Source organism: Sander vitreus, chromosome 2 (assembly GCF_031162955.1).
Source record: "Sander vitreus isolate 19-12246 chromosome 2, sanVit1, whole genome shotgun sequence".
NCBI classification, from domain to species: domain Eukaryota; kingdom Metazoa; phylum Chordata; class Actinopteri; order Perciformes; family Percidae; genus Sander; species Sander vitreus.
The window spans coordinates 31,934,472-31,960,677 of NC_135856.1; the positions used below are offsets into that span (position 1 = coordinate 31,934,472).

The 26,206-nt window shown below is 43.5% G+C and overlaps 1 protein-coding gene across 8 annotated transcripts in view; it reads left to right on the forward strand.

The window, feature by feature from the left end:
* The window catches only part of ctnnd1 (catenin (cadherin-associated protein), delta 1), a 31,981-nt gene extending 10,394 nt beyond the window's left edge, over positions 1-21,587 (forward strand). For 5 of the 8 annotated variants that reach the window (XM_078266357.1, XM_078266316.1, XM_078266349.1 and 2 more), the window contains 20 exons: positions 1,768-1,842; positions 1,973-2,098; positions 2,298-2,587; positions 2,861-2,951; positions 3,148-3,338; positions 3,682-3,940; positions 5,455-5,526; positions 7,010-7,160; positions 7,552-7,750; positions 10,312-10,429; positions 10,996-11,152; positions 12,611-12,676; positions 12,879-13,006; positions 13,670-13,820; positions 13,947-14,142; positions 14,861-15,054; positions 17,291-17,338; positions 17,550-17,632; positions 18,878-18,972; positions 19,420-21,587. In XM_078266357.1, coding sequence (XP_078122483.1) covers positions 1,979-2,098; positions 2,298-2,587; positions 2,861-2,951; positions 3,148-3,338; positions 3,682-3,940; positions 5,455-5,526; positions 7,010-7,160; positions 7,552-7,750; positions 10,312-10,429; positions 10,996-11,152; positions 12,611-12,676; positions 12,879-13,006; positions 13,670-13,820; positions 13,947-14,142; positions 14,861-15,054; positions 17,291-17,338; positions 17,550-17,632; positions 18,878-18,937 — 2,574 coding nt within the window. In that variant the 5' untranslated portion in view covers positions 1,768-1,842; positions 1,973-1,978 and the 3' untranslated portion in view covers positions 18,938-18,972; positions 19,420-21,587. Of the gene's footprint in view, positions 1-615; positions 766-1,767; positions 1,843-1,972; positions 2,099-2,297; positions 2,588-2,860; positions 2,952-3,147; positions 3,339-3,681; positions 3,941-5,454; positions 5,527-7,009; positions 7,161-7,551; positions 7,751-10,311; positions 10,430-10,995; positions 11,153-12,610; positions 12,677-12,878; positions 13,007-13,669; positions 13,821-13,946; positions 14,143-14,860; positions 15,055-17,290; positions 17,339-17,549; positions 17,633-18,877; positions 18,973-19,350; positions 19,375-19,419 lie in introns of those variants that run through there. The other 3 variants (XM_078266324.1, XM_078266342.1, XM_078266333.1) reach the window with 3 other exon arrangements.
* Positions 21,588-26,206: the final 4,619 nt, after the last annotated feature.

The following is a 26,206-nucleotide window of genomic DNA, read 5'->3' on the forward strand; positions in this document are numbered from 1 at the left end:
TCCCGAGGAGGTAATTTGCACCCACTGTTGCTCCTCGCAGCTTTTGATCACGCATTATTTCCATCCTTCATGGGTTCCTCAGGAACCATGTCTCATTCAAACTAAAAGTCCTCCCATCATCATCATCATCATCATCATCATCATCATCATCGCCCTCCGCCAATCAAGCTTAACAACCCAGTGTAACCCATCATGTTTGTCTTGACTTGTCCATGGGAGCTTGCATGCATGCATGCAGAGCCATGTCTTGCTCGACATTTTGTTTGAGCTTTTCCTGGCCCATTGTCGTAGCTACAGTATGTCAAGCCAGCTTGTTTATTCACAATTTGTTGTATTTATTTCTGGTATAAACATGACATCCCTCAACTGCTATTTCAGTGGGGCAAAGTCCATCAACTAGGACAGGATCAGTCAGATCCGTTAGTGGTAGAATTCTGTATTGCTGAGTTTGGTTCATAGCTAAAGTGTGTTCTGCTGATTACTTACACACCCTTTTTTATCATGCGTGAGTCAGTTCAGACTGCCGGGTGACCTCACAGACGGACACACGGGCACGCCCGCCCACCTCTCGCTCATTCTTTCGCTCCGTTATTGAAACGCTTGGTCATTAGTTCATACGTGCACATACTTATGGCCCTGAGGCAACCTTTGAAACACACTGTCGTAAACAACTGGGCTCTCTCGCTCGCTTACTTTCCGCTTTCGCTGTGGGCATTCTGTCTTGCATGTGGACACGCGTTTCCAGGGACACATCCCCAGTCTCAGGTAATTCTAGTGGCTTATAAGGAGCAGAACTATAGGCTGTGTGTGTTGTAGTGAGAGCAGGACAGAAATGTAGCCTGTGCTGGTTCTTATCTCTGCTGTGTGTGTTTACATAGCCCAAAGGCTTCGGCATGCCTCTGCCACTCTCCCAGGCAGCGCAACACGACCTCGGTCTTAACTGACAGGTTCCCACACGTTGACATCTGCCCGGCACTTTCTGCTATTCTCTCTGACTGAGTCTTTATCTCAACTAAAGAGAAAAATTCGCTTCAACTAAAGTCTTTTGTAATTAGTCCAGGCCGAGTGGCACTTTAAAAGGCTTGTCATTGCTCCTCCCGCAAGTATTATTTCCAGCTTTCACTTATTTTATTTTATTTTAAATACAACATTTCTGTCAGCATGATACAACTGCATCCCATCTCTGAATAACTGTTGAGCAATTCCCCCCCTGGCTGTGTTCCCTTTACCATAGTAGTGGAGATACAACTGCAGAGATGGCAGTAGAGATACATAGAGCTCCCCCTGTGGCTGGAATGGGAAGTGCACCACACCCATCACCACCCCTGGGCCGGCAATGCTGGTGGTGTCGACTCATAAGAGAGAGAAGTTTGTCCCTTTTTTGTTCGTCTCTCTGTGGGCCATTTTTCATTTGATCACTAATTATTTCATCATCTCATTGCATTATCCCAGTTCATTCATAGGTTTGTTGGATGAGTGTGTGTTCCATTCAGCTGTTTGTGTTTCGGGGCGAAGAGTGCAAACATGAAAGCCTGTGGTTGTGTTCATTTTTCATGAGGTTTACATACCTTTTGGAGTGCATGTAGTGTCACAAGATAAAGCTTTGTGCCAACGAAAGTTGCTGCTTTCGTTTTTTTTAATTTTTTTTTAATTTGATCAGTACTGTACATAAGCAGCTTGTCACTATGGATGGCTGGAAAAGTACAACTGCGTGCGTGCGTGATCCTCTCATGTGTATTTTTTGTTATTTTTTTTTCCTCCCTGCAGAACGGCCGCATTCCTTGTGATGCAGACATAGAGAGGCTGACACTGAACGAGGGTTACATCAACGGGACACATCATGTAAGCATCTTCCGGAGCCCTCTCTGTTTCAGCCGTTTAACTCTTAAGAAGGTTGAGGCTATCCCATGTGAGACTATATCTGTGCTATACTATATCTTGAGTTTTCTCTGAAATGTTAATGTGTGTGCAGTTCAGGATGGAGCCTGGTCAGGTGGTGCAGGAAACATACACGGTGGAGGAGGATCCCCAGGAGGTGCCACCTGTTGTCTCTGTGGAGACCAATGAAGATGGGACCACGCGGCGCACAGAAACCACGGTAACACTTGTTAATGGAAAGCGGAAATTCCCTTTTGCGAAGTGTGCAGTTCACAGCACTAAATGACAATGGCATGTGTGTTTGTAGCTTGTCAGAGTTAGGATTCACTGAGGTGTGTGTCATTTTTAAGTTGTATCCCTGGATGATCTTGACGGTGTGTCTCGGGAGTGATTTGAACTCCCTTCTTTTGCTTTTTAAGGTAAAGAAAGTAGTGAAGACCACCACCACTCGCACAGTCATTCCCTCCGTGTCGGACACGCTTTCCCTGGACGGTGGGGGCTCAGTGACGGGTATGGGGGGCTACCCTGCGCCCATGGTCTACAGACAGGGACCTGGCGGTGGCATGCCCATGGACTACCCCACTCACACTGTGCCCCGCAACTACCACTACGGACCGCCAGGGGGCTACGACGACTACCACCGCACTGGACCCCCATCTGAGGCCTACGCAAGCCTTAGCAGGGGAGCTCGCATGGATGATCGCTACAGGTATAGTTTTTTCGGTTGGAACTCAGGTTTATTTAAGCCATCGAGACATTCACTTTGTAATTCTAATACAAGTCACAGGACTGGGGTTGGAGGGGTTGGGGGGGGGTTTGTAAGTTTGTCTTTGTTGTTTGTATGTATGTACTGTATGTATGAATGTTATAAATTAATAAACAAAAAAGACAATGTACTTTGTAGTTTTTAAATAAATAATCTGGACAATATTTCCCTCTCTTCTATCCTCACACTTAACTTCCCTGTCCCTCCCCTCTCCAGACCGATCCATCCAGATGGTTACAGAACTCTGGATCCAAGCTACAGAGCCCCCAGCAGGAACCAGCTGGACCCCTACGCTGCTCAGCCACAGGTATCTTCAACAACCATTGTATTTCATTCTAACTGACCATTAAAGATTGATTTGCTAAATTTGGTATTTTGCTTCCATGCTATTTGTTACGAATTGAATAGGATTAGAGGAGTACACAGATTAACAAAGCACTGCATACGTTTGCCACTGCATTTGGCATGTAGCTTCTATCATTTTGGACCTTGTCCCTGTGTAGGTTGGGCGTATGGGCAGTGCCATGGAGCTGTCCTCTATTCCGAGGTTTGTCCCAGATCCGTATGGTCTGGAGGATGATCAGCGCAGCATGGGCTACGATGAGCCCGACTATGGCATGGGACACCCAATGCACTACAGCACCGTACCCCGCAACCACAACGCGTATTCCCATGGGCCCCCACGCAGGGCTGGGTAAGTTGTGTGCTTTTGTAGTGACTCATCTGTGTTTTAGGGATGAGTAACATCTAGAAGTATGTTCGGTGTATGAACTGTATGCAGTGCCTTTGAGCCATCTTTGAGAGTGATGTTTATGTCTGCAAAAAGTGCACATAATAATAATAATAATGTTCCTTCCACAATAATTTATATTTTAGAGAAAAAAATGAAGTAAAGGGAAAAATATATATTGAATTGTATGTATTTTGGTTTTTAAATGACCATTTCCACCTTTCCTCTCTGTTTGTACTGATGGATTGTCGTGTGTGTCGTCAGAAAATGAGTACCTTCACGTATGTTCTCCTCCCTCCCTCCCCAGGAGTTACGAGGGCACCTTGGATGGCGACATGAGCGGCCCAGGGGACATGTACTATTGGGGAGGAGCGCCACTGGCCCAGGGTGAAAGAGGTAGCATGGCTTCATTGGACAGCACTCTAAGGAAAGCTCCCGGCCCCGGCCCTGGTGGCTGGCGTCAGCCAGAGCTGCCCGAGGTCATTGCCATGCTGAACTACCGGCTGGACCCCGTCAGGAGCAACGCAGCTGCATACCTGCAGCATCTCACCTATAAAAATGATAAAGTAAGAGATGCACATGTGCAAGCATATCGTTTTATTTAATGACGCTTGTATCCAGCCTGATGTAGATGGGAATAGACTTAAAAGCAATTACTTGAGGAGCACAGAGGTTTACGTGCAGTATTTGAGGACTTAAGATGATGAGTCATGTGTTTTCTAGGAATGACTGAGGCATGTATGATAGAGGATATAGCCAAGCCAGACAGAAAGTTGGATGTGTAAGATAAGGAGTAGTTGGAGGGGTAGATTTCAGGGCGTAGACAGTGAAAACCTTTTTTCTTTTCTTTTCTTAAAGCGACACCAAAGCACTTTTCCTCTTCGGTCCCCCTACAGGTTGGAAGCGGAATTGTGTCCATTATGTCTCATTCGAACTACAGATCCGCTACCCGATCAGGCAAACTTGTATAGTGCGGTTATAGCCGATAGAGGGTCGCAAAGCGAATGCAGCAGTGTGTTACGAGTTGATGAACCACTGAAACGATTTTGGAAACATTATTTTAAGGTACAAAAGAATCTTTGGTGTTGCTTTAAGGTTGGATATCGGAAATAGAACTGGTTTTGAATTGGATCTGGCTTCATTTGTTTAAAAGTAGCTTTTTGCTTATTGAGCAGTGAAGTCAACGTTTTAATAGAACATTTGACCATGCGTTGCTGGTTGTTTAACTATGTGGCAATGCACTTGTTTTGTTTACAATAACATGAACCGCTTCACTTCACTTCATCATGAATCACTTCAAAATATAGCAAAGAAAACAAGGAAAAATATCCTGCAGGGAGGAAGTCTGTCTAAAGCTGGACAGACACTCTGTCTTATTGATCTTGCGTTAACTCCAGATTTTAATCTGCACCGACCTGGGACTTTTATGCTCACACTGAATGTAAAGCACCTGGATGGGTTTGTCCAGTGACAATTCCAATAATTGTTCCCCCCCCCCCAAGATCTGGAAGACATTCGAAAATTACTCAGGGCAGACAAATTCAGGGCTAACATCTGGCGCTATCTATACAGGGTCTGCTTTACATGACAAAACATTATCTGCAGTCTGTTTTTGATGTTTCCAGTTGTTGGCAACATTTGACTCGTGAGTCGCAAGGCAGAGAATGTTTAGATTTAGATTTTCCGTTATAACCGACTGTCAAACTGGATAATAAAAAGTTCATTGTTTGTGTTTTTTCATGTTTCACAAAGAGTTTAACCTGAGCCAGACCGGCAACAAAGATAGGAATCATGTCACATCCATACAGGGATAGTAGTATACAGTTGTTAAAACATAATAAAATGTATGACACCCTGGTATCAGATCGGTACTCGGTATCGGCCGATACGCAAGTTCAGGTATCAGAATCGGTATCGGGAAGCAAAATATGGTATCGGACCATCTCTACTTTTTTCAGTTGATTTGCTGTCGACATAATGTGGATTGCTGGGCTGTTTAAAAACCGTAAACTGGACTTCACTTGCCGCCCGCCCCCCCCCCATCCACATCACTACTTATGTCCATCCTTTTGCTTTCCAGGTGAAATGTGATGTGCGTCGACTGAAAGGCATCCCAGCGCTGGTCTCTATGCTCGACAACCCAAACAAAGAGGTCAGTTTGCTGATTTTCTCCATGACTTTCTGTTCATTCCTTACTCACTAGAACTGTGTGTTATGATTGGACTAGGTGGGGTAAAAGTGAGGCTTAAGGGATGGAGTGTGTTGCTTATGTAATAGTGGGACAGTTCATTTGGCCCGAGACAAGGGGAACTTGAGACTCAGCTCTAATACCGATTTGAAAGGGAAATGAAAATGATCTATTTTGACTTCTCTTGGTCAAATCCTGTAGGTCAACATTTGTGCTAAATATGGTTTCGGCCAAAACATTCTGTGGTTTTTCTATGATTCCCTTTCATTTAGCACAAACTGTGGCAAGGTTTTGCTGATCTTTGTATGAGCAATACCAGACAAACCACATCATGCATTCCACTCTCGAGGCATCTCAGTTTCACATTTCATGCTCTACGGACAGTGACAAATTTAAAGTCTGGTGTGCCTCGAATGACTTCCTGGCTGGAGAAATGGGTCAAACAGCGACTGCATCTTCTTAACGTTTTTAAGTGGTTCCAAAGACTCCACACTGTGTGTGTGTGGTAAAGTATCATGAAAATCTGCTCAACAACTTAAATTGCACAGTACACATGTATGTAACATGCAGCATTGATATTAGGATGCATTGGTGATCGCTAAATGCAGATTATGGCCAAAGCAATTTAGCCATTGCCAGTCCAGTTTTCTCTCCGCCACCACTGTATTTTGCCCCATTGTCTGTTGTAATACAGGCCAGTTTTCCTCTCGTCCAGACTCTTGAAAGGAGGACCCTGAAGGCTTCCGCCAGGTTGTCAGCCGTGTGACTTTCCGGCGTGAACACGGTCACTTTGATTTAAGTTCCCAGTCCGCGCTGAGACAATGAATGGTCGGGCTCATGTATGGCATCACGTTTACACTTGACCACATATCCGTTGTCACCGAGAAATTGTCAATATCTTTCAATTCCCGTATAATGCCGTCCTTTACTTTGATATACTTTTCAGGGATCACTTTTTGAGAAATGTACTTTGGGTCGGGAAGTGCGTACTGTTTATCAAAAGCCTGTAGCATGGCCTTGAATGCTGGCTTTTCAACGGTGCGGAATGGCACCAGTTCTTCAACCAAATAGCGAGTCACGCTGTCAGTAAGTGCTCGCCATTTATTGCTGTCTCGTTGGTACTTCGCGCCTCTCGCAAAAGCTTTGGAGACTCCCAACTGTCGCTGCTGGCCTGATGTTGTAGGCATGCGCATGCCTCTCCCTAAGGCAGGTGTGCTGCGGCTTCCAAGTCTGTCCCAAAGTCCCTACTTTATAGTGAAAATATGTCAGCAATGTGGCCTACTAATTATAGACAGTTGAATGAGTAAAACTGCCAAGACCCATGTCAGGGCATGACACTGCTTTCTACTAATACACTAAATCCATGTATGTGAAAGCAATGCTCTCAATAAGTGATACTTCATTATGACCAATGGCTCAATAAGTTGTTATTGCATCTTTCTTAAAGGTTCACTATGCAGCCTGCGGAGCATTAAAGAACATCTCATACGGCAAAGATCAAGACAACAAGATCGCCATCAAGAACTGTGATGGAGTGCCTGCTCTGGTCAGGCTGCTGAGGAAGACCCATGACCAGGACCTCACTGACACCATCACAGGTTAGAGGCACATGCAACAGCACAGCACGGCCATTGACCAATCGGCTCAATGAAAACACTGTATTACTTTTAACTTTTTACGTGTATCATATTTTTAGTGGTTTGTTCATGATGAGACAAAAAGAAACAACATACTCACTCTGTACTAAAAAAAGGTTGAGAATGGTAAACCTATCCAAAAAGACACAGGCTATTAAATTCCCACACTTATTTATGGCATAACCTTGTAATATTTGGATATTCCTGTGTGTTTACAGCTTGTTGTTGTGTGAAAATATTATATACATTTTAAGGCTTATTTTCTAAAGGCCTATAAAATGTCTTTTTGCAAGAGTGGAAGTAGGCTTCATAATTAAACACGGCATTTCTGCATGTTTTAAAATTTCCCCAGGGACGCTGTGGAACCTGTCGTCGCACGACTCTGTGAAAATGGAGATCGTGGACCATGCACTGCACGCCCTCTCCGACGAGGTGATGGTGCCCCATTCAGGCTGGGCGCGAGGGAGCAACGGAGCCGGAGGAGGGGACAGCTGCAAGCCCAGGCATCTGGAGTGGGAGACAGCCCTCACCAACACAGCAGGCTGCCTGAGGTATAAGAGGAAGAGCTTATCAAATCAGTTTGACTGCTTCTGATGATATGAAGGGGATTGGAAGGAGGGAGGGTTGATGTAGCACAAGCGAGTACGATGGAAACATGCCAGCTCAACAGACTGACAGAGCAGTGGGATGAATGAGGGAGCAATGGAGAGTTGAAAGAGCAAAAGAGAGGAGGGATAAGCATCATGGAGTGGCCTCGATGAAGAAAGAGGAAAGGAGCAATGTTCACGTGAAGCCTTTTATTCCACTAATAATCAGAAGGATGATACAGTCAGAATACAAATGCCTAACGTGTGCCTCTCAATCAGGATAAACCAGCCCGTTTTACAAGACATTTTAACACTTACATTTCTGTCTGTTAGAATTGATTATAAAAGGTTTGTCATCACCTCTGCTTCTGATTGCTTTTCTATTTTTGGATAATATCCTTACAATAACTGCAGTAAAAGTATACTTTTATAAAGCTACCCTGGCAGTGGAAAGAAATAAGCACCATGCAGGTCCATTACATTCAAAGGTTTGTAATGGAACGATGCATGTGCTATATTGTGTACGACAGAAGCCTTTACTCTGACCACTAAGCACATATAAACAAAAATATCTTTTTTATAAATTTTTTTTATTATATATTTATAGTGCTCTTAAGGGTTAAATGTCAGTTATTTATGAAAGATAAATCTGTCTGAATTTGTGAGAAATGCAGCCAGGAGAGGGTGAAGAAGGGAATTTCAGAGTTCAGGGAGGGGGCGAGCAGAGAACAGTGGGGCATTGACTTACACAGTGTAAACAGTATGTTGTAGCCTGCGAAGTCTGTTATCGATGCGTTCCCCTTGACCACACGGTTAATTACAGTGCACATTTGCGAGGTCTAGAAAAATGTGTGAATAACGTGGTAATCTTAAATTTGGTATTTGCAGAAATGGCCTGGACAGTATTGTCTCAGTACACCGTATGACCAGACACTGGAGTAGAAAATCATACAGTCATTGACAATACTGTCCTGTATATTTGTGTGTCAAATTCCTAAAAGTGTCTTCAAATCTAATTGAGGAGTGCAAGGAAATGGGGTCAGATTTTGATTCCGTGTATGAAACTTGATTATTAATTGGTTTTTCAGAAAGATTGAAGTGTGACTTTGGATTTTCGGAAAAGTCATGAAATCGAGGCCTCTCTTAACACATAAACATGCAGATGTTGCTTTTAGAAGGTAGGTGGTTTTCCACAGCACATTTAGATGGCCAGTACATTGAATGAATTGCAATACTTGATATCAATGGGCTGAAAGCAGTACACACTGGCTTTTTCACATAAAGAGAATGATAACCGCCCTCAGTGGCATAGCAAGAGGATCGGAGGATCCCTGTTTGATACGTTTAGTTCAGTAGAGCTGTAGACTTGAACACCTATGATATATTGCTTCATCACGCCTACAAACCCGTTTGTCTCAACACGAGGCTGACCCACATAGGTCCGATGACTTGCCTTGTCCACGTGCCCAGCATTCTACACAAGATGCAGATCAGAAATACCCAAGATACCAGTGAGCTCCATGATCAACTCCCATTGTACACTATATGTGGCAGAAGGTGTTCAGTTAATATGTACTGTGTAGGTGACCAGATTTGCAGTAGAGCAAGCAAGACTAAAACTTGTTTAATGGTTCTGCGGAGGCTCCACGCAGAGCTTTCGCCGTAGCCTACGTACGTGGCCTGATGTTTGTACGTGTGTGTGTGTGGGGGGGGGGAGTGAGAGAGTGACAGCGATTAGCTTGGGAGCGCCGCTAGAGTCATAGTGAGGGAAACAAAGTGTCTCCCCTATGCTTTCTGACCACGGTGGGAACTCTGTAGCAGGAAAAGTGAACCCTCTCCTTGATCTCGTGAGTTTGTGTCTCCACGTACCCATGTCCGTAGCAACGGCATAGATTTTACACAGAAGTATACATCAAGCTTAAGAGTCTACAGCCATGCCAGCGGCTCTGTGAGGCTGCATTTGATTTAGTCAGCGTTTTACTTTCTAAATGTTTGCCGACTGCAACATGTAAATAAGCTTCTGAACTATGCAGTGATGAGCAATCAGTGGCCCCTGCGTTGGAAAGGAATGTGTCCAAGTATTGTGCGAGAGGGCGTGCTTGTCACAGGGCAAAACAAAAGGCCAAGGCTGAGTTCCACAGTTTCCTCCCTCATGTTCCTTTCTTTGCATGCCTTCTACATCGCCGAATGAAGAACTAACTGGGTATCAGTTTTCCATCCATCTAGTCCTGTTAGTTCACTAAGTAGGACTGAGTCCGAGAGCAGCTGAAGAAACTGGTCCAGAGCTGTAACTTGATCCCATCAAACTGTACCCTCTTTGTAAACCAGTAAATTTAACAGGGCTTTCATTTAAACAACTCGAGCATTGTGTTCTGGAATCCTTTTGTAGTCACTAAAATGGACTCTTTCCTGTCCACTTTAACCTCTTAACTGCCTCAGTTATTTCTCCGGCCTTTCACGCTGCTAATCCATGTTTTGTCTACCATTCTTGTTTCTCCTCTCCTCAACTCTCCACTCGTCTAAAGAAATGTGAGTTCAGAGCGAAGCGAGGCAAGGAGGAAGCTGAGGGAGTGCGCAGGATTGGTTGATTCGCTCATGTACATTGTCCAATCCCAGATTGACTGTAAAGACGTCGACAATAAGGTAAGCGGAACGCTGGTTTAGTTGACATTAAAAGGGAACGTGACCAATTGTACGCATCGGCCTGTTTACAGGTCCTTGGGAGCACCGCTGACTAATGTGAAAAGTCAGTTACAGTAAATAACTGTGGCTCCACAGGGGACAGTGTCTGATCAATTGTCTTAAGTAATGGTACGAGTCAGCATTGGTGGTGCTGAAGAAAAAAACCTTGGGGTGCTGAGTTAGAAAGAAGTTAGCTTACCAACATGAACCACAACTGCATTGTGGGTAATGCATGGAATAAAAAAAAAGACTATCTCTGGTTCTGCTGCATCGATTTTGATCCTTTTTTTTTTTTTTTTTCCAAAAACTGTCCATTGTGAGTGTTATAAGAGTGCAATGCTAAAGCGATTGAGAGCTCTTTTAAACCATGTAATTAATTACATTAAAACAAGGTTGTGTACGATTGCAAGTAGGTGATGTGGTGTATTTGCAGTAGGAAACTTGGCAGATAGATTGCGTTTTAATAATTCTTCCTTTTTTCCCCCTTTCTCATCTCTTTTCTCCCCCCCCCCCCACAATCTTTGCAGTTGATAGAGAACAGCATGTGTCTGCTGAGGAACTTGTCCTATCAGGTGCACCGTGAAATCCCCGGCAGTGAGCGCTACCAGGAGGCCGCGCCCCACAACCAGGGCCCCGCCCCTGCCAGCCAGAAGGGCGGCTGCTTCAGCTCCCGCAAGAGCAAAGGTCAGAGAGAGAGAGAGAGAGAGAGAGAGAGAGAGAATTTGTTTAGTCAGTAGGAGGAACATTTGTGGTGATGTCACTGTTGACAGCAGTGTCTCACTAAACTGATACTCACTCACTCTCACACACACACACTTGCACAAACAAAACCACTCGCTCACACAGGAATGTTAGCAATTTCCCCAACTGCGAGAAAGCTCATCCTCTCTCCTGCTGCTCTGTTTGTGTTTCACTCAGAGTATTGATTTGTCTTTTCTCAACTACACGCCCACTTTCTCCCCTTTCTACTGTTTTGTGGCTTTGACCCTGTTGTTATTATTAAATCGGTTTGCATCTGTCAACACTTACATGAGTAAGTCCGATAGAATTCAGAAGCACCGTTAGGGCTTGCTGCAACAAACGATTATTTTCATGACTGATTTAATAAAACCGAGAAAAGCAGAAATTCGTCACATTTGAGAAGCTGAAATAAGTGCATGTTTTGGCGTTTTTGCCTTGAGAAATGACTGAAATGATGAATTACAATGGTTGCGGATTCATTTTCTGATGATTGACAAATTGATTTGACTAATCGTTGTAGGAAAGCTTACTATTAAATATGCAGAAACCTTGGGTGATTGGCTACTCTTTAACAGCATTCTGTACAAAAAATGTGTTTTGGTTTGCTGTAATCAGACGTTTGAAAGGCGCCAGACTAGATTTGATATTGCGATATAACTGACAGTACCGTATGACAGAGGAGATTGCATCAGAGCAGCTGCTATGCAGGACAGAGTGTGGGAGCATACGAGAAACGTCGCCGATCACTTGATAATCCCACACTGGAGATCAGCTTATTGGTTTGGTTGTGTATTTATAATTTTAGGTGTGTTGCACAAAAATGATCACAGCAACAAATTCTCAAACTGATACTGTGCAGAGGTGTGTGTGTGAAAACTGTATATGAAATGGTTAGACGAGCTGCTGTGTCCCTTGATCTGCTTTATTTGGCATACTTGGCATGTCACATTGCTGATTTCTGAGTGGTGGCAGCAGGGCTGTTAGGATGTAAGCAGGTGTTAACTGTGTGGCTCAGTTATGGCTGCTTTCCTCTTACTTACTGTCAATGCTCTCTCTTCTTCCTGTTCTGTTCTTTCTCTCCTCTCCCCTTTTCGTGCTGGGCTACAGATGAGTGGTTTTCCAAAGGTAAGCTCTTTATCGCTGTATGACTGGACTTTGCTTTGCTGTATGACCGGACGTCGTCGTAGTAGTAATAGTAGTAATAGAATAGCTGAGCTAACAGGTCAGTGTGTAACTGTCTTTAGTACTAACACGCACGCCACATGCATCTCATTTTTGTTTTGCCCATAGCATATGTCTAAACAAACTGGACCAAATGTACTAACAGTAGAACTCATTTTCTAAAAATAAATGTCATGTTTAGATTCTGGGCGTTTCTAAAGCTGTAATGTCTAATTCCAGGTAGGAAAGATGAGGATGCAGCTGCAGACATAATAGACATTCCAAAGAGGACCACACCTGCTAAAGGTAACTCTTTTTTTTTTATTTATTTTTTTTAACTGTATTCAAACAAAAAAATCGTTTTTTCACAACATGTATATTTGTCCTTCCCTTCCCCTTCACACTCCCTCTCCTCTATTTCTTCTGAATATTCCCATCAATCACTCCTGCTCTCCATACTTGCTTTTCCTTCCCCTCCTCCTGCCCACTTTCTTTTTCCGTCCTGAAGGCTATGAGCTGTTGTACCAGCCAGAGGTGGTCCGCATCTACACCTCCCTGCTGAAGGAGTCCAAGAACCCCACCGTGCTGGAAGCCTCGGCTGGAGCCGTTCAGAACCTGTGTGCTGGGCGCTGGACTGTGAGAACCACTATTCATTATTACGTTAATCCATTTCACCAACACTCCCTGTCTGAGTGAACGCACTAGCTCTATTCCAGATTGTGGGGAATCTGAACAAAATGTACAACATGCCAAACGGAGCTTGTAAGACGTCGTTCAAATCTAAGGATGTTTTGGGAATGTACACATTAGTGCGCATCCGTTTTCTAAAGAGCTTACTCAGATACTTACCACAAATTACTGTAGAAACTGTCATCCCCTGGGTTAAAGGAGGCATGTCCAGTCTTGAATGACAGTTTCTTAGTACTGTGGCTAAAAGGCTAAGATTGTGTAAGATTAGTGAATGGAATAATCCGGGCAAATGGGAGTTTTAATACTAGTTGGCTCAACCCTTCGATAAGTATCCTTGGGAAATATGCCTAATGCCTCCAATATAAATACAGTGTAATAATCAGAGTCACGGAATCTGCGGATGCAGAATTTTCAGGCGATTTTTCAAAGACTTTAAACAAATTGAAATAAAACAAACCCATCTCCACCCATCTTTCTGGTGAAAAATCTGCAGATTCCGTTTTGGGTCTGATAATAATTTAGGTTGTGTCAGAAAATACAACCGTCTATCCAAAGTTGGAGTAGTTTGTGCCCTGACTTAATGAAAAGCCCAAATTGTGTCTGTTTTAGTATGGGCGATACATCCGCGCCCTGCTGCGGCAGGAGAAGGGTCTACCCATGATGACTGAGCTGCTGGCCCACGGCAACGACCGCGTGGTCCGCGCCATGTCTGGAGCCCTCCGCAACATGGCCATTGACGCACGCAACAGAGACCTACTAGGTGAGACTTGGAGCACTCTGGGGGGACCGAGCTAGTCCGCCTGGACATGTTGTATCAAGAGGATGGCGTGTGTTTTTAAATTATCACTTTTTCTTCTTCTTATTCTTCTTTGTCATGTGTTGTCAGGTAAACATGCAGTGCCTCACCTGGTGGCCAACCTGCCCGGCGGTGGTCAGAGTCAGCCGGTGCGAGCACTGTCAGAAGAGACGGTGGTGTCGGTACTGAGCACGCTCCATGAGGTGCTGGGCTCCAGTCTGGAAGCAGCAAAGAGCCTCAGGGCCTCACAGGGAATAGAGAGACTGGTGCTCATTAACAAGGACGGGTAAGGGCTGATTTTTTTTTTTTTTTTTTTTTTATAGATAATTTTCCTGTCCCATTTCTGCATGTTTTGAATCACTTGGCTTCATTATGCGTGCCTTTTTAAAGGACAAATCCGGCGCTAAATGAACCTAGGGGTTAATAACACACGCGTATCGAGTCGACCGTTCTCTGGGACATGTTTTCATGCTAATCGAATGTGACCAGTTTTATCGCAAACCGCTAATTAGCTTATAACACCAATAGTCGGGGCATGGGTAAAGTAAAAAGAAATGGCTATTTCTACACCACTAACAAGGCTCAAAATAGCACCACACTTCTACTGCAGCATAATGATGTAAACCGAAGCATTGAGAACTTTGTAAGTGTACAGACAGTTTATTAAAAAGATAGTTGAGAAAGACGGTACCTTTCACGTATACAGGCAAGCGCCATCTTGGGAAAACGGTCACGACCAGTCGAACCACGAACGCCGTGCAACGTGAGCTGAACTGAATGCACGTTGCACGGCGTTCGTATAATAATAATAATAATAATAAGATAATTAGCGGTTTGCGATAAAACTGGTCACATTTGATTAGCATGAAAACATGTCCCAGAGAACGGTCGACTCCATACACGTGTGTTATTAACCCCTAGGTTCATTTTGCGCCGGATTTGTCCTTTTAAGTCCTATCTTTGAATTCCCTGTCTCTGCCTCTCCTGTCCACTGGGGTCGGCAGTAATCGTTCTGAGCGGGAGGTGCGTGGGGCCGGCCTGGTGCTGCAGACAGTGTGGGGCTACAAGGAGCTGCGGCGCACTTTGGAGAAGGACGGCTGGAAGAAGACGGACTTCATGGTCAACCTTAACCCTCCCAGCAACACCACCAGGGCCAACGGAGGATATGAGGACAGCACTTTGCCGCTCATAGACAAAGGTCAGGAAGCAAAAGGGAAACGCGTGCGTGTGAAGTGTACTGCTTTGCAAAGGCCAAATATCTCAGTGTTCAGTGTCTCCTGTCTTTAAGTCTCCTGTCCAGTAAAAATATTGTTTGTATTAATAGCATATTATTCTGTTGATGTGAACCAAAATTTTTTTTTTGTCACATTTAACTGCAAAACACCCCAAAAAATCTAAATCACGTGTTTGTAATGCAGCATACGACATACCGCTTGATGTTTTACTGTTAGGGGTCAGATGTATATCTTTATATTTAGCTTTTTGCTAATTCATGGTATGTTTTTTTTTTTTATATATATATATTTTTTTTATATATTTTTTTTTTTAACATTATTAATTTTACTTTGCACACAGCCCAATTCTGATTGCTCTAAAGACCGATTTAATTATTAGAATATTATAATTATGAGTTATGAGTGTGCACTTGCAATAGGTTGTATGTAGGGCATTGAAAAGCTCCAATTCCAGTGTTTGTTTTTTTTTAGCAACACAAGTCTACTCCTTCACGTAGGCGTTGGGTATACTCAAGCACGACCCCGTAGATGGCGCGCGCTACGAGCATGCACGGACGTTTTATTTATGCTCAACGCATTGTTCGCTGCCGTATTCTCTGAAACACCAGAGGGCGTACAAACAAAAATAATCTGTGAATAAGCAAAAAGTAGCAGAGAAGAAGAGACCAGAAGTAAAGGACAGTTGGCTGCCTGGCAACAGCAGTAAACACATCCATGTTAAACACCGACGTGCCGCCGAACATTCCATTGATCTGCTCTAATCATTAACGTGACTGTTGTTGGTCTCCAAATCGAAATGACTGTCTGCCTGGAACACTCTTTCCACGAAGCCTTGACAAAACGATCTCTCCTGTTTTTCCTGACTCTCCAGCAAAATGTTTCTTCTTCTCCCAGTGTGGTGTCTCTCTCTGACCACATATTTAATCAGTCCCTCCAGAAAATGCAGAATTCAATGCATAATCGGCCAAAGTCCGCATATTTATGCGGGGGTCGCATTTTTTTTCAAATACGCCGCACTTTCGCCGCATAAATTGCCGATTTGCCCGCAAAATATGCGGGGCTTGCATGATTTCATAATCCCCGCATTTTCGTTGCAGAAAAGTCACAGATATCTTAGCAGAAAGTTGACAAATGTTGCGTTTACTTCACACAAGAGCAGCCGTTTTCCCCTGTTGCCATGGGAACGTTACGAAGTGACGTAATTACGCGACGTGAACATCATCGAAAAGCAGGGTGTGGGGGGTGGGAGATTACTTTTTTCTCTTTTTTTTATCAAACTGCAGTTTTTGCAAGTTCCCGCAATTTCATCGCATAAAATTGCATAAATATCCCGCATATTCCATCGCATTTTTTTAAGAAAACGTGCCGCATAATCAAGGATTTTTGCCCGCAACAATCACAAAAAAAAACTTTCTGGAAGGACTGTTTAAGGCTGTTTGACTCTCTGTGGTCTGTACATGAAGAATCATACAGATGTCTGTACAGACGAACTGGCTCTTCCAGCCGACCGTGAAAGAGCAGCGCGCACACAGTTACAAAAATTCGGAGGTGCACGCGCAGCGATATGTTGCGGAGCCTTCGCGCTGCAAACGGCAGCCGTAGGGACGTCATTTTATGGCGCGTGCGCGCCTCGCACCCGGAACACCGCGGCGACCATTAAGCTTTAAGCTCCACAGAGCTCTGCTTCATATTCTACAAATAAAGGAACTGTGGCCGTGTTTCAAAGAGTCGGCACTCTTTGTTTCTATGTACTGCAGTTGACAAGTTCATATCGTATGACAAAAGGCTGCTTGCAGACACTGGAGAATGAAAAAAAAGGATTTTTTCCTTTTTAATTCTTGCATGTTTGTCTCAACCTGCTTGGCAGACATTTAAGGGTTTACCACAGCGGGGAGTTGTAGATAATCTCAACTCGGGTTGTCAGTCATCACGTTCATGTTAAAATATAGTATCTCTCTAGTATGTTCAAAAGGTCTTTTGAAGTCTTTGGCACTGACAGTAAAGTTTCCAAATCCCACTCATCACACACACCAACTGAGTGTAAACTATAGATTTGCAAATACTAGCTGGCTCATGTCTGACACTTGATACTCTTACAACACACTAACGCACCTGCACACTATTCTACCTTTAGGCAAGCCCATTTATAACTACGTACATATTGATGCCCATTGTTTTTTTGTGTCTTTTAATACACAGGGGGCAAAGGGGAACGTGAAATGATTCCAATGAATGACTTGGGACCAGGCAAGTGTGACAACAGGAAACACACACACACACACACACACACACACACACACACACACAGGCCAGTATCACACTATGCTTTGATATTGGCATGTGTAACAGATGAAACTTATCAATGAGTCGTTTTTTTTGTGAGATTTGTGTGATCCTTGCATTACACACACACACACACACACACACTTTTTAACGTATGTTTCTCCTCTTCATTCAGATGCCTACTCCACACTTGACCAGAGAGGGAGAAGGAACACTTTTGATAACACACTCGAACCTGCTGACAGAGATGCAGTACAGGTAAATAACGGGCCACATGCACAGCACACGCCTCTTTTCACACGCATAACCCTGCATGACTGCACTGTAATGAGAATGACTTAACTCAACTACATACTTCCTGCATCCCCTTACTTACCTTACCTAGCGTTTCTAGAAGATACTAATTTGTGAGACGGCGGTATGGTACAGACATGATCGCGATGTTCAAAAGTATGTTTAAAAACCACACATGCTGTAGAGCCGCGCTTCAAAGGCCGGTACTTTCTGTTATCTCATCAGTTATCTCATCATCTGCTAATACTAATACCGTTTGCCTCTGCATCGTCTCTGACATAATTCCAGGTCATTCAGGAGAAGTCTGTGTGGAGTCAGTGTCGTCACAAAGCCGAATAATGTTTGTTTTTTTTGGATTGGGTATTGATGCACATCACAGCCTGGCTGAAAAGATAAAACTGGTTAATCATGAGCAAGACAACACCTACACACACCTACACACACCTACACACACACACACACACAGATTTGTGGCACTATCTTTGCAGGTACCCGCCATTGACATAATGCATTCCCTAGCCCCTTACCCTAACCTTAACCCTTACCCTCACCCTAACCATAACCTAATTCTATCCCTAATCCTAAAACCAAGTCTTAACCCTCAAACAGCCCTTTAAACTTGTGGGGTCCAGCATTTTGGGCACCACAAGGCTGTGCAGACCCCACAAGTATACTGTATTCCCCGGTTTTTGGACCCCACGAATATAGTAAAACAAGCGCACACACACACACACACCTTTTGATGTCTAGATTTCAGGATGATACACCGATTCGTATCCTCACACTTCACGCTAAAAATGTTAATGTGAACGGACGTGCTCTCTCACACACACACACACACACACACACACACACACCCACAGACAGCATGTTGATGCATGTCTTATTAAAGCACTGTGCTTGATCTATGTCTTGCACATCATTTCTTATCTGTGTTCTCCCCCCATTTAACATTGAACTAACCTCATGTAACCTTTCTTTTCTCATCTGATGCCCTTATTTCCCTCCACTTTTTTCCCCCCCTCTTGCTTTTCTTTTTCCCCTTCATCTTTCTTCTCCATTTTCTGTCTCCTCACCTTCTCCTTTGGGTTTTCACTTAACCCCCTTAATTCTTTATTCTGTATGTCACCTTTGGTCTCTTTCTCCTTCTCTTTCTTTCTCTATCACACACTCCTACTCTTTCTTTTGGTCTCTCTCTCTCTCTCTCAGGGAGGGATGTATGGGGAGAGGCAGGCCTCTTTGCCTCTAATGGATTCTTACGATGGTTAGGCTACACCCACTGTCACACTGCATGTCAGCGCATGGTATGTGTGTCCCACCAGCTGCTCCTCTCAACTCACTGCATGGCCTAATATCTTAGTTGTGTATTTTCTGTGACTTTTCTGTGTTTAGCAGTGACCAGTGTTGTCTATCAGCTTCCATTTTACTGTATTTGGACTGTTTTTGCTCCCCCTGCTGGTGAAAAGTGTCAGTGATTTTTTATTTTTTATTTTTTTTTTGTTCTTCTGAGATGTGATTTTTTTTTTTTTTTTTTCATTTTTGTCTCTGCACAGTTTGTGTGATTTTTATCTGAACACGTGACGACTTTGTTGCCAGCGGCCACTATTATGTATGTTTTTCTTCTTCCAATCCTCTGCTGTGAATATGAATTTAAAATGTGCCATTTTTTTCCCCCCGCCTAGGCATGAACGCCTCACATTAGCCGCTCCACATGATCAGTTTCCACACTTGTGCCTCCTCTTCTCTTGCAGAAAAACTGATTGTGTGCATCACAAGACGACAGCCTCCTCCCACCTACTGCCCTTGCTGAACTGACAATTGGGGACCACTACACTACCGATGGGACTGAACTCCATCCTTTAGACTCTACTCTTCTGTCCCTCTTCACTCTTTTGCAGCTTCTCTTCTTCTCTCTTCCCCTTTTGTTACATTCTTCCATTGCAGCTGACAGACTGATGAAAACCTGACGTGGACCTACGCTCCCTGTGGACAACCGGACGAGACACTATGACCACTTTGTGCTCTGCGAATCACTGCACTCCGAAACTCTAACCACTCAATCAGATACCATGGCCACAACACTACATCTCCGCACTACACTACAACACGACAACACTACAACACTACAACACTACAACTTGCCCAGGCAACACTAATTCTCTCTTCAACGAGACGAGACTGTGGCTTCATCTGAGAACTTTTTCTATTTCTTGGAGGTCGGAGCGTAGCCGTAGACAAATTAAATAGAAAGTTGGGATCAGAACAGGACACTTTATAGTGAACTTTTACATAAATGGCTAATATACTCTGTTTTGAAGAATTCAAGGAAATGTCTTCTTTTTTTTTTTTCCCACTCTGATGGTTAAATGCTAAAAAAAAAAAAGATTTCCTACCACTGAGAACCAATGTTTGATGATCTAATCCGATATGTGTAGAGCTTCTGCTTCTGTGTCGGTAGTGGTTGTTCCTCTTCTTGCTTTGCTCTGTACCACAGTAATGTACACGTGCCAAATGACACTGCTACTGCTGCGACTGCCAATACGGAATGCAAGAACTGAATGCAAGAACTTCACCCACTCAAGACTTCTACAGCAGCTACACTGAAAACTGTCATCTGCTTTGTTTTGTGCGCAGCTTGTGTCTGTGACGGTCCATCGACAAGATGCATGCTGCGTTGTTTTTGGGTTTTTTTTGTATTCGATTTTGATCCATAGATGTAAAAGGGTGCAGGGCCCCGTATGGATATCCCTACAGATGAAAATGGAGCACACAACTTGTTTTCCATCCAAAAGTGATGTTTCTGTTCAATGTAAGCCACTTTGTAATTCTTGGGAGATATCACAGGAGTCATGGGTTGAATTCACTGATATCTGCAGTTCTGTGGTCTTATGAATGTGTACATACAAGACTGTCTCTAACGGCACCTATGTGGGCTAACTGGAGTGCCTCGCTCTCATGCAGGTTAGGTCTGACGGGTGTGCCCAACGTGACATGGGTAACCAATGAAGGTGTCTCTATCTCAGCAGGTTACTAGTTGGGAGTATTGTACATGGAACTCATCAGTTTTCTATTCTGCAAAAATAATGTAATATGTGACGGGTTGATTCTTGTTATTGCAATTGGTTTTTTATAAGGTATACAACTCTTGAGTTCTGTATAATTTACCTGGCTTTAAGACTACAGAACCGTACATGGGAGAAGACACAGTGTTGTCTGTTTTTGCCCGCATTTCTTCTCTTCAGTGCTTGTTCTGTAGAAGAATGCATATTCTTAGTGCTGAGTGAGATGTAGATACTTACTGAGTGGATGATTAAAAGAAGCACTGGGGGGGGTAATAATGTGTTCTTTTTTTCAACCTTTTGTTTTCCATGCCAATTGAAACATGACGGAGGATGCCTCGTTTTCTCAAAGTAACAAGATGCCTTCAAGAGTGGACAGACTTAAAGACCACAGAGGAGAGCAAGGGTTTATGTTAGAACATCACAGTGTAAGGAGGCATTGACCAGAATTTGCTATATAAAAAAAAAAATAAAAAGTGGAGAAAAATTTAAAGCACATTTAAACTATATATACAAGAGAATATTTGTTAATTTGAATGGTTTTATGTATTTTTTTTTTTATATTGATTTGGGTTTAAATGTTTTGGGGTGCTCTTGGTGAATGCATACGCAATCATTTTTTTTTTTTTTTAAGTTTTGATTGAAAACATTTAGTTTGTCTTAATTAAATGCAAAACAAGTTCGCTAAACAAAATCCTCTAACACACAGTCATCAGATACTGGAACACTAATGGAAAAATCTGATTCTGGACTACACCCTAATCTCTGCCTTGGCTCTTAAAAGTTGCACATTCTCATTTATGAATGAATAATGTAACTAGCAATACTGTTTTTAATAAAAAAAAAACGAATTTCTCAAATCTTTTGTTTTCTTTTGCGTCTTGTTTATCACACTATCTTATAATGAATCCGTGAGGGGAAGTTCATTATGGAAATGGTCCCTCGGCCGGTGCTACAAAGCAGAATAACATTCTTTGGTCATGTCAAGGTGGTTTTCCTTATTGTCATTTGACAGAGCGGCCAGTAGGTGGCGCTTTAAGTTTGCGGCTCACTTTCAAATGCGACATCAGGAAAAGTATGTGCTGCTGTTAGTTTAATTTCGGGGTTTAACGCTAGTGTCGTCGTTTAAAATACAGTAATTGTGCAAAAAAAAAAAAAACAGACGTATTATGCTACTGGTGGTAAGTGTCATTTTAAAGCTAATGTTAAGTTAGCGTTAACGTTACCTCCGTTTACCTGCGGAGCGTTAGCTAACATTGTCAACTTATTATCCTTGTGTTGTCTTCCCGTCACCCATGCAACTTTTTGTTTATCTGGGTCAACATTTTTAATTCAAACTTCTCAACATTTCGTTGTTATTTTTTTCGACACACTTTTCCCGACGTTGTGGTCACTTTTCCCGATGTTTTTGTCGTTTTTTTTCCAAGCTTTTGAGGCTTTTTCCGACATTTTTGTCACTTTTTTTCAATGATTATCCAAATGATGTAAGCCACATAACGCACCCAAATTCAATGAAAGTAGTGAACTGATAATTTATTTTACTTGTGAAGAGTAATAGTAGTAATAGAAAATGGGTGAAATTTGACCAGAGGACAACAGGAGGGTTAATCACAGGGAGTTGCACTGTGGTCAGTTCAAACGTCGACATTTGAACCTCAATTCTTATGGGCTTATGTCACATTTATCAAGCTATTTGTGAATATGGACATGCATATTTATTTAATTTAATGAATCTTTTATTTTTTTTCATTTGTCTGCTAACTTTTAGCCACAGTGACCAGAAAATGTTGAACAGAAAATAGAATAAATGAAAGCGGGCAATACAACAGTTAACCCTTTAAAAGTAAAATGTCGGTCAGACGTTTAACAAAGTTCATCGACACGGACGTTGAGCGAACGCAGTTGTGCTCCTCCACGTGCTGCGCCTCCAAAATGAAGGCTGATACTAGTAATACACCACCCAAGCTATGCAGAAGAGTTGATGCTAGGCTATATTGATTTTTGCAAAGTCGAAGAGTGAGTTCATATTTGTTTAATACAGTCACAGACTGAATACAGTCACATTTGTGGGGTAAAAGTTACTTTAAAAATCTAGTGAAGAACTAGGACAGACTGAGGCATTTCGTTCAAAGTGGCAGTGCTTTTTAAGGTGCAAACAATTAAAATGAGGCAACCGATAAAAAAACGAAAGTTCAATTATAGGCAACAGTGAACAGGTCGATTTTGTAAGTGCATGGGCCCACCACTGGTACCAACAGTAGTAGTTGTACTTTTGTGTGTCTTTCACAGCAAATGTAACCGTATTCATCCCCACCTCTTATGTCCTTCCATCCTCCCAGCGCCCATGTGGACATGCAGCGGTACTGGTGGCCAGGTTTTAAGATGCAGCTTCTTGGAGAGCTGCAGAGACAACAGAACAATGCCCAATTCTGTGACACCCTGTTGCAAACCGAGGGTGAGAGTGAGCTGTGTATCATACTTAAAAGTTTTAAATTCAGAGGGTAATAAAAAAAAATAAAAAAATCAATGACTTTTTTTTTCTTTTTTCCCTCCTACTATTTGTAAAGGTATCTCAGTCCCAACCCACAGTTGCATCCTTGCAGCTCTCAGTCCCTACCTGTCTCAGAAGCTGTCAGCCTCCCCGTCTCCCCCATCGGGTCAGAAGCGCCAGATCCAGCTCCAGGCTTTGAAGGCCCAGACCCTGCTGAAGCTCGTTGCTCTTCTGTACTCGGGGAAGCTGGAGGTAAAAGGAAGTGGCGAGCAGAATGACGTGCTGTCTGCAGCCCGCCAGCTTGGGATCACAGACCTTGTTGAAGGGCAGGAAAATGGAGGGGGGGAGGAGGGAGAACCCCAGGAAAATAGTTTAGGGAGTTGCAGAGAAAAGGCAGAAGCAGGCAGAGAGAGAAATGAAAGTGGAGAAAGGCAGGATGCGCAAGTTCAGACTGAAATGGCTGAAAAGAGAGCTACAGATTCTCCAATTGAAAAGAGAAGTTGTGTATCCACAGGCACACAGACTGTTAAAGCTGGTGAAAAGATGGTGGGCAGTTGTTCTGCTCAATCCGGCCAAACTAAACATCCAATCCCAGAGCCTGCATGCTCTGAAGCTCAAAGTGTGGGTTTTTCTATGTCAGTGCAATGCCCAGACATCACACATGATAAACATTTATTCTCCACTCCTTGCCTACCTTTTTCCAGTATGCACAGTGGAGCGCGAAGCGATGGACAGTCTACATTAGACCGATCCTCTGACAGTGTAACAAATCCCACGTCAACTTCAGCTTTGCCCAGCAGCGTGATGACCCTCCCCATTTCCCTCAACGGCGACTCAAACTCCCCAACACCTCGGGAAGACGGCGCCAACCAGCCGCCATCTGAGTTTGGGGACGGCGTACGAGTGTTGGCTAAGGAAGAGACGAGATTGGAGGACGGGAAAGCAAATGGCAAAACGGCTGAGGATGGAGCAAATCCAGAGCAGCCGAGCAACGGAGATGAGATGCTAGGAAAGGAAAAAGGAAAGCCTACAGGGAGGAGGCGTACAAATATCGGGATAAAGAGCCTGGCGAAGATGAAACGGATGCAGACGATAATGAATGCCACGCAGATTTCTGTCAAGGTGAGAAGGACGAGTTAACCTAGAAAAACATAACCTGAAATTAAATCTCTTCCAGAGTTCGGTGTGAACATTGACCCAAACGCTATATTAGGTAAGATTACAAAGTGATTATCAAAGACCAATTTCCGCTTTCTTGTGATGGACAGTAAAACAAGTTACCAGGCAAAATAACCGCAGATGAGAGTCCTGCACCCCCGCAGGTATGGAGACTTCCTTCGCTCACAGGAAGTGCCAGTATGTCACAGTTTGTGACACTGTGTAGCTTTCCTTTAGAACACGAGGCAGTTGAAAGATTAGAGATCATTTTTGTTGGCTTGCAACTACCTTCTGTAGCGACTCTTCAATTTTACGTCTAGCAAATTTCTCAGGGTATCGCAATCACTCACCCGCTGTTGCCTAAAAAAGTGACTGTAAATATGACAAATTTCACAAAGAGAGGAAATGCAAATTGGAGGATTTAGTTTCATGCCAGTTGTCATGCCGCCGCTGTGATGTGGTCATGATGCCTTCAGACGGTCAAAACAAATGGGTAGAAAGCCCACTCGTTTCTTTGATCCTTGGTTTTCATCGTCGCCATGTTTTCTGCCCTCCTGTGCAGGTGAAGCTGAGGAGGAGGACCAAAGGAGAAGTGTGGGAGGTCGTGGGCATGCATGACACCGATGAGGCGTTGTCAGTTCTTACCTCCCTGAAACAGGTAAATGAGTATGAACGGTGAGTTGACACACGGACACACTTGTCATCCAGTTCACTTGGATTTGATTGGATGTTTTATATTTCAGTTGGAATCACTGAATCTGCCAAGTGCAATACATATCCAGTCATTTGTCTTGGTAATGCGTGGCTGTGCGGAGATGGAACAAGATTTGTTGTGCGATTGTTTCACAGCATTTACTAAAAAGATCCTACAGCAACAGCAGTCACCGTATTATTTAAAGGGACAGTAGCTCATGAACATGTATTGTATATCGGGTAGATGTGATAAAGGACTTATTCTTTAAAGACACAATGTAACTAAATTAGCTTTGCAAACACCGCTACAAAGCTGGGTCATATTAGCCAATTAGCAGTACTGTATTTGCCAACCCTAATCATTTTGCCAGGGACTGATGCACCTGCGGTTTGGGTGCAGTTATTGGGGTCTCTTTTGGCCCGTTGTCTCATATTGCTTTGGAAACTCAAACATTAATTGCCTCTCCCACCAGAAAAGACAAGTGCTTTCAAACACGTTAACTCTTTACACGTTGCATGGGAAAGGAGTGTGACTATAAAATGATAGTGTTAGGGGAAATAATAATGTCATAGGCAAATTTATTGTGCAGCAAACACGGTGATCCAAAACCACAGATGTGCACTCTGGGAGAAGTGAAAGCCATTATGATTCAAACGCCAGGTAAAATCCTAACTTGGTATCTGGTCTGCCAGAGCTGCAGGCCGAGGCTCGATGGACAGCAGGACTGTTTCTCTATCTGCTCCCAGACTTCACCTGAGATCAGCAGCACCACAGCCACGCTCATAAGGGAAGATCAGGGACGTTTTCCGTTACGTACTAAAATCAAATGACGAAACAGTCAGTGTGTATTAAATGGTTCCGATGAAAACTAAACTTGATCAAATATATGTGACGTCTTATTTATCTTTCTAAAGGACGGCTCCAACCGCAAAAGGCCACAGACAAGCAGTGAGCCTCCTCCCTACTCTGTCCAGCCAGGCCTCATTCATAAACCAGAGACCCAGAATCTTCAACCTGCTCCCACCGACTCCCCTGAGCCACCACACCCCCACTCCAACACCACGCCTGTCTCCCAGCCTGTCTCTAGTGACTGCTTCGCCCCAAACCAAAACGACGGCGGTGAGTCAGTCCCACTC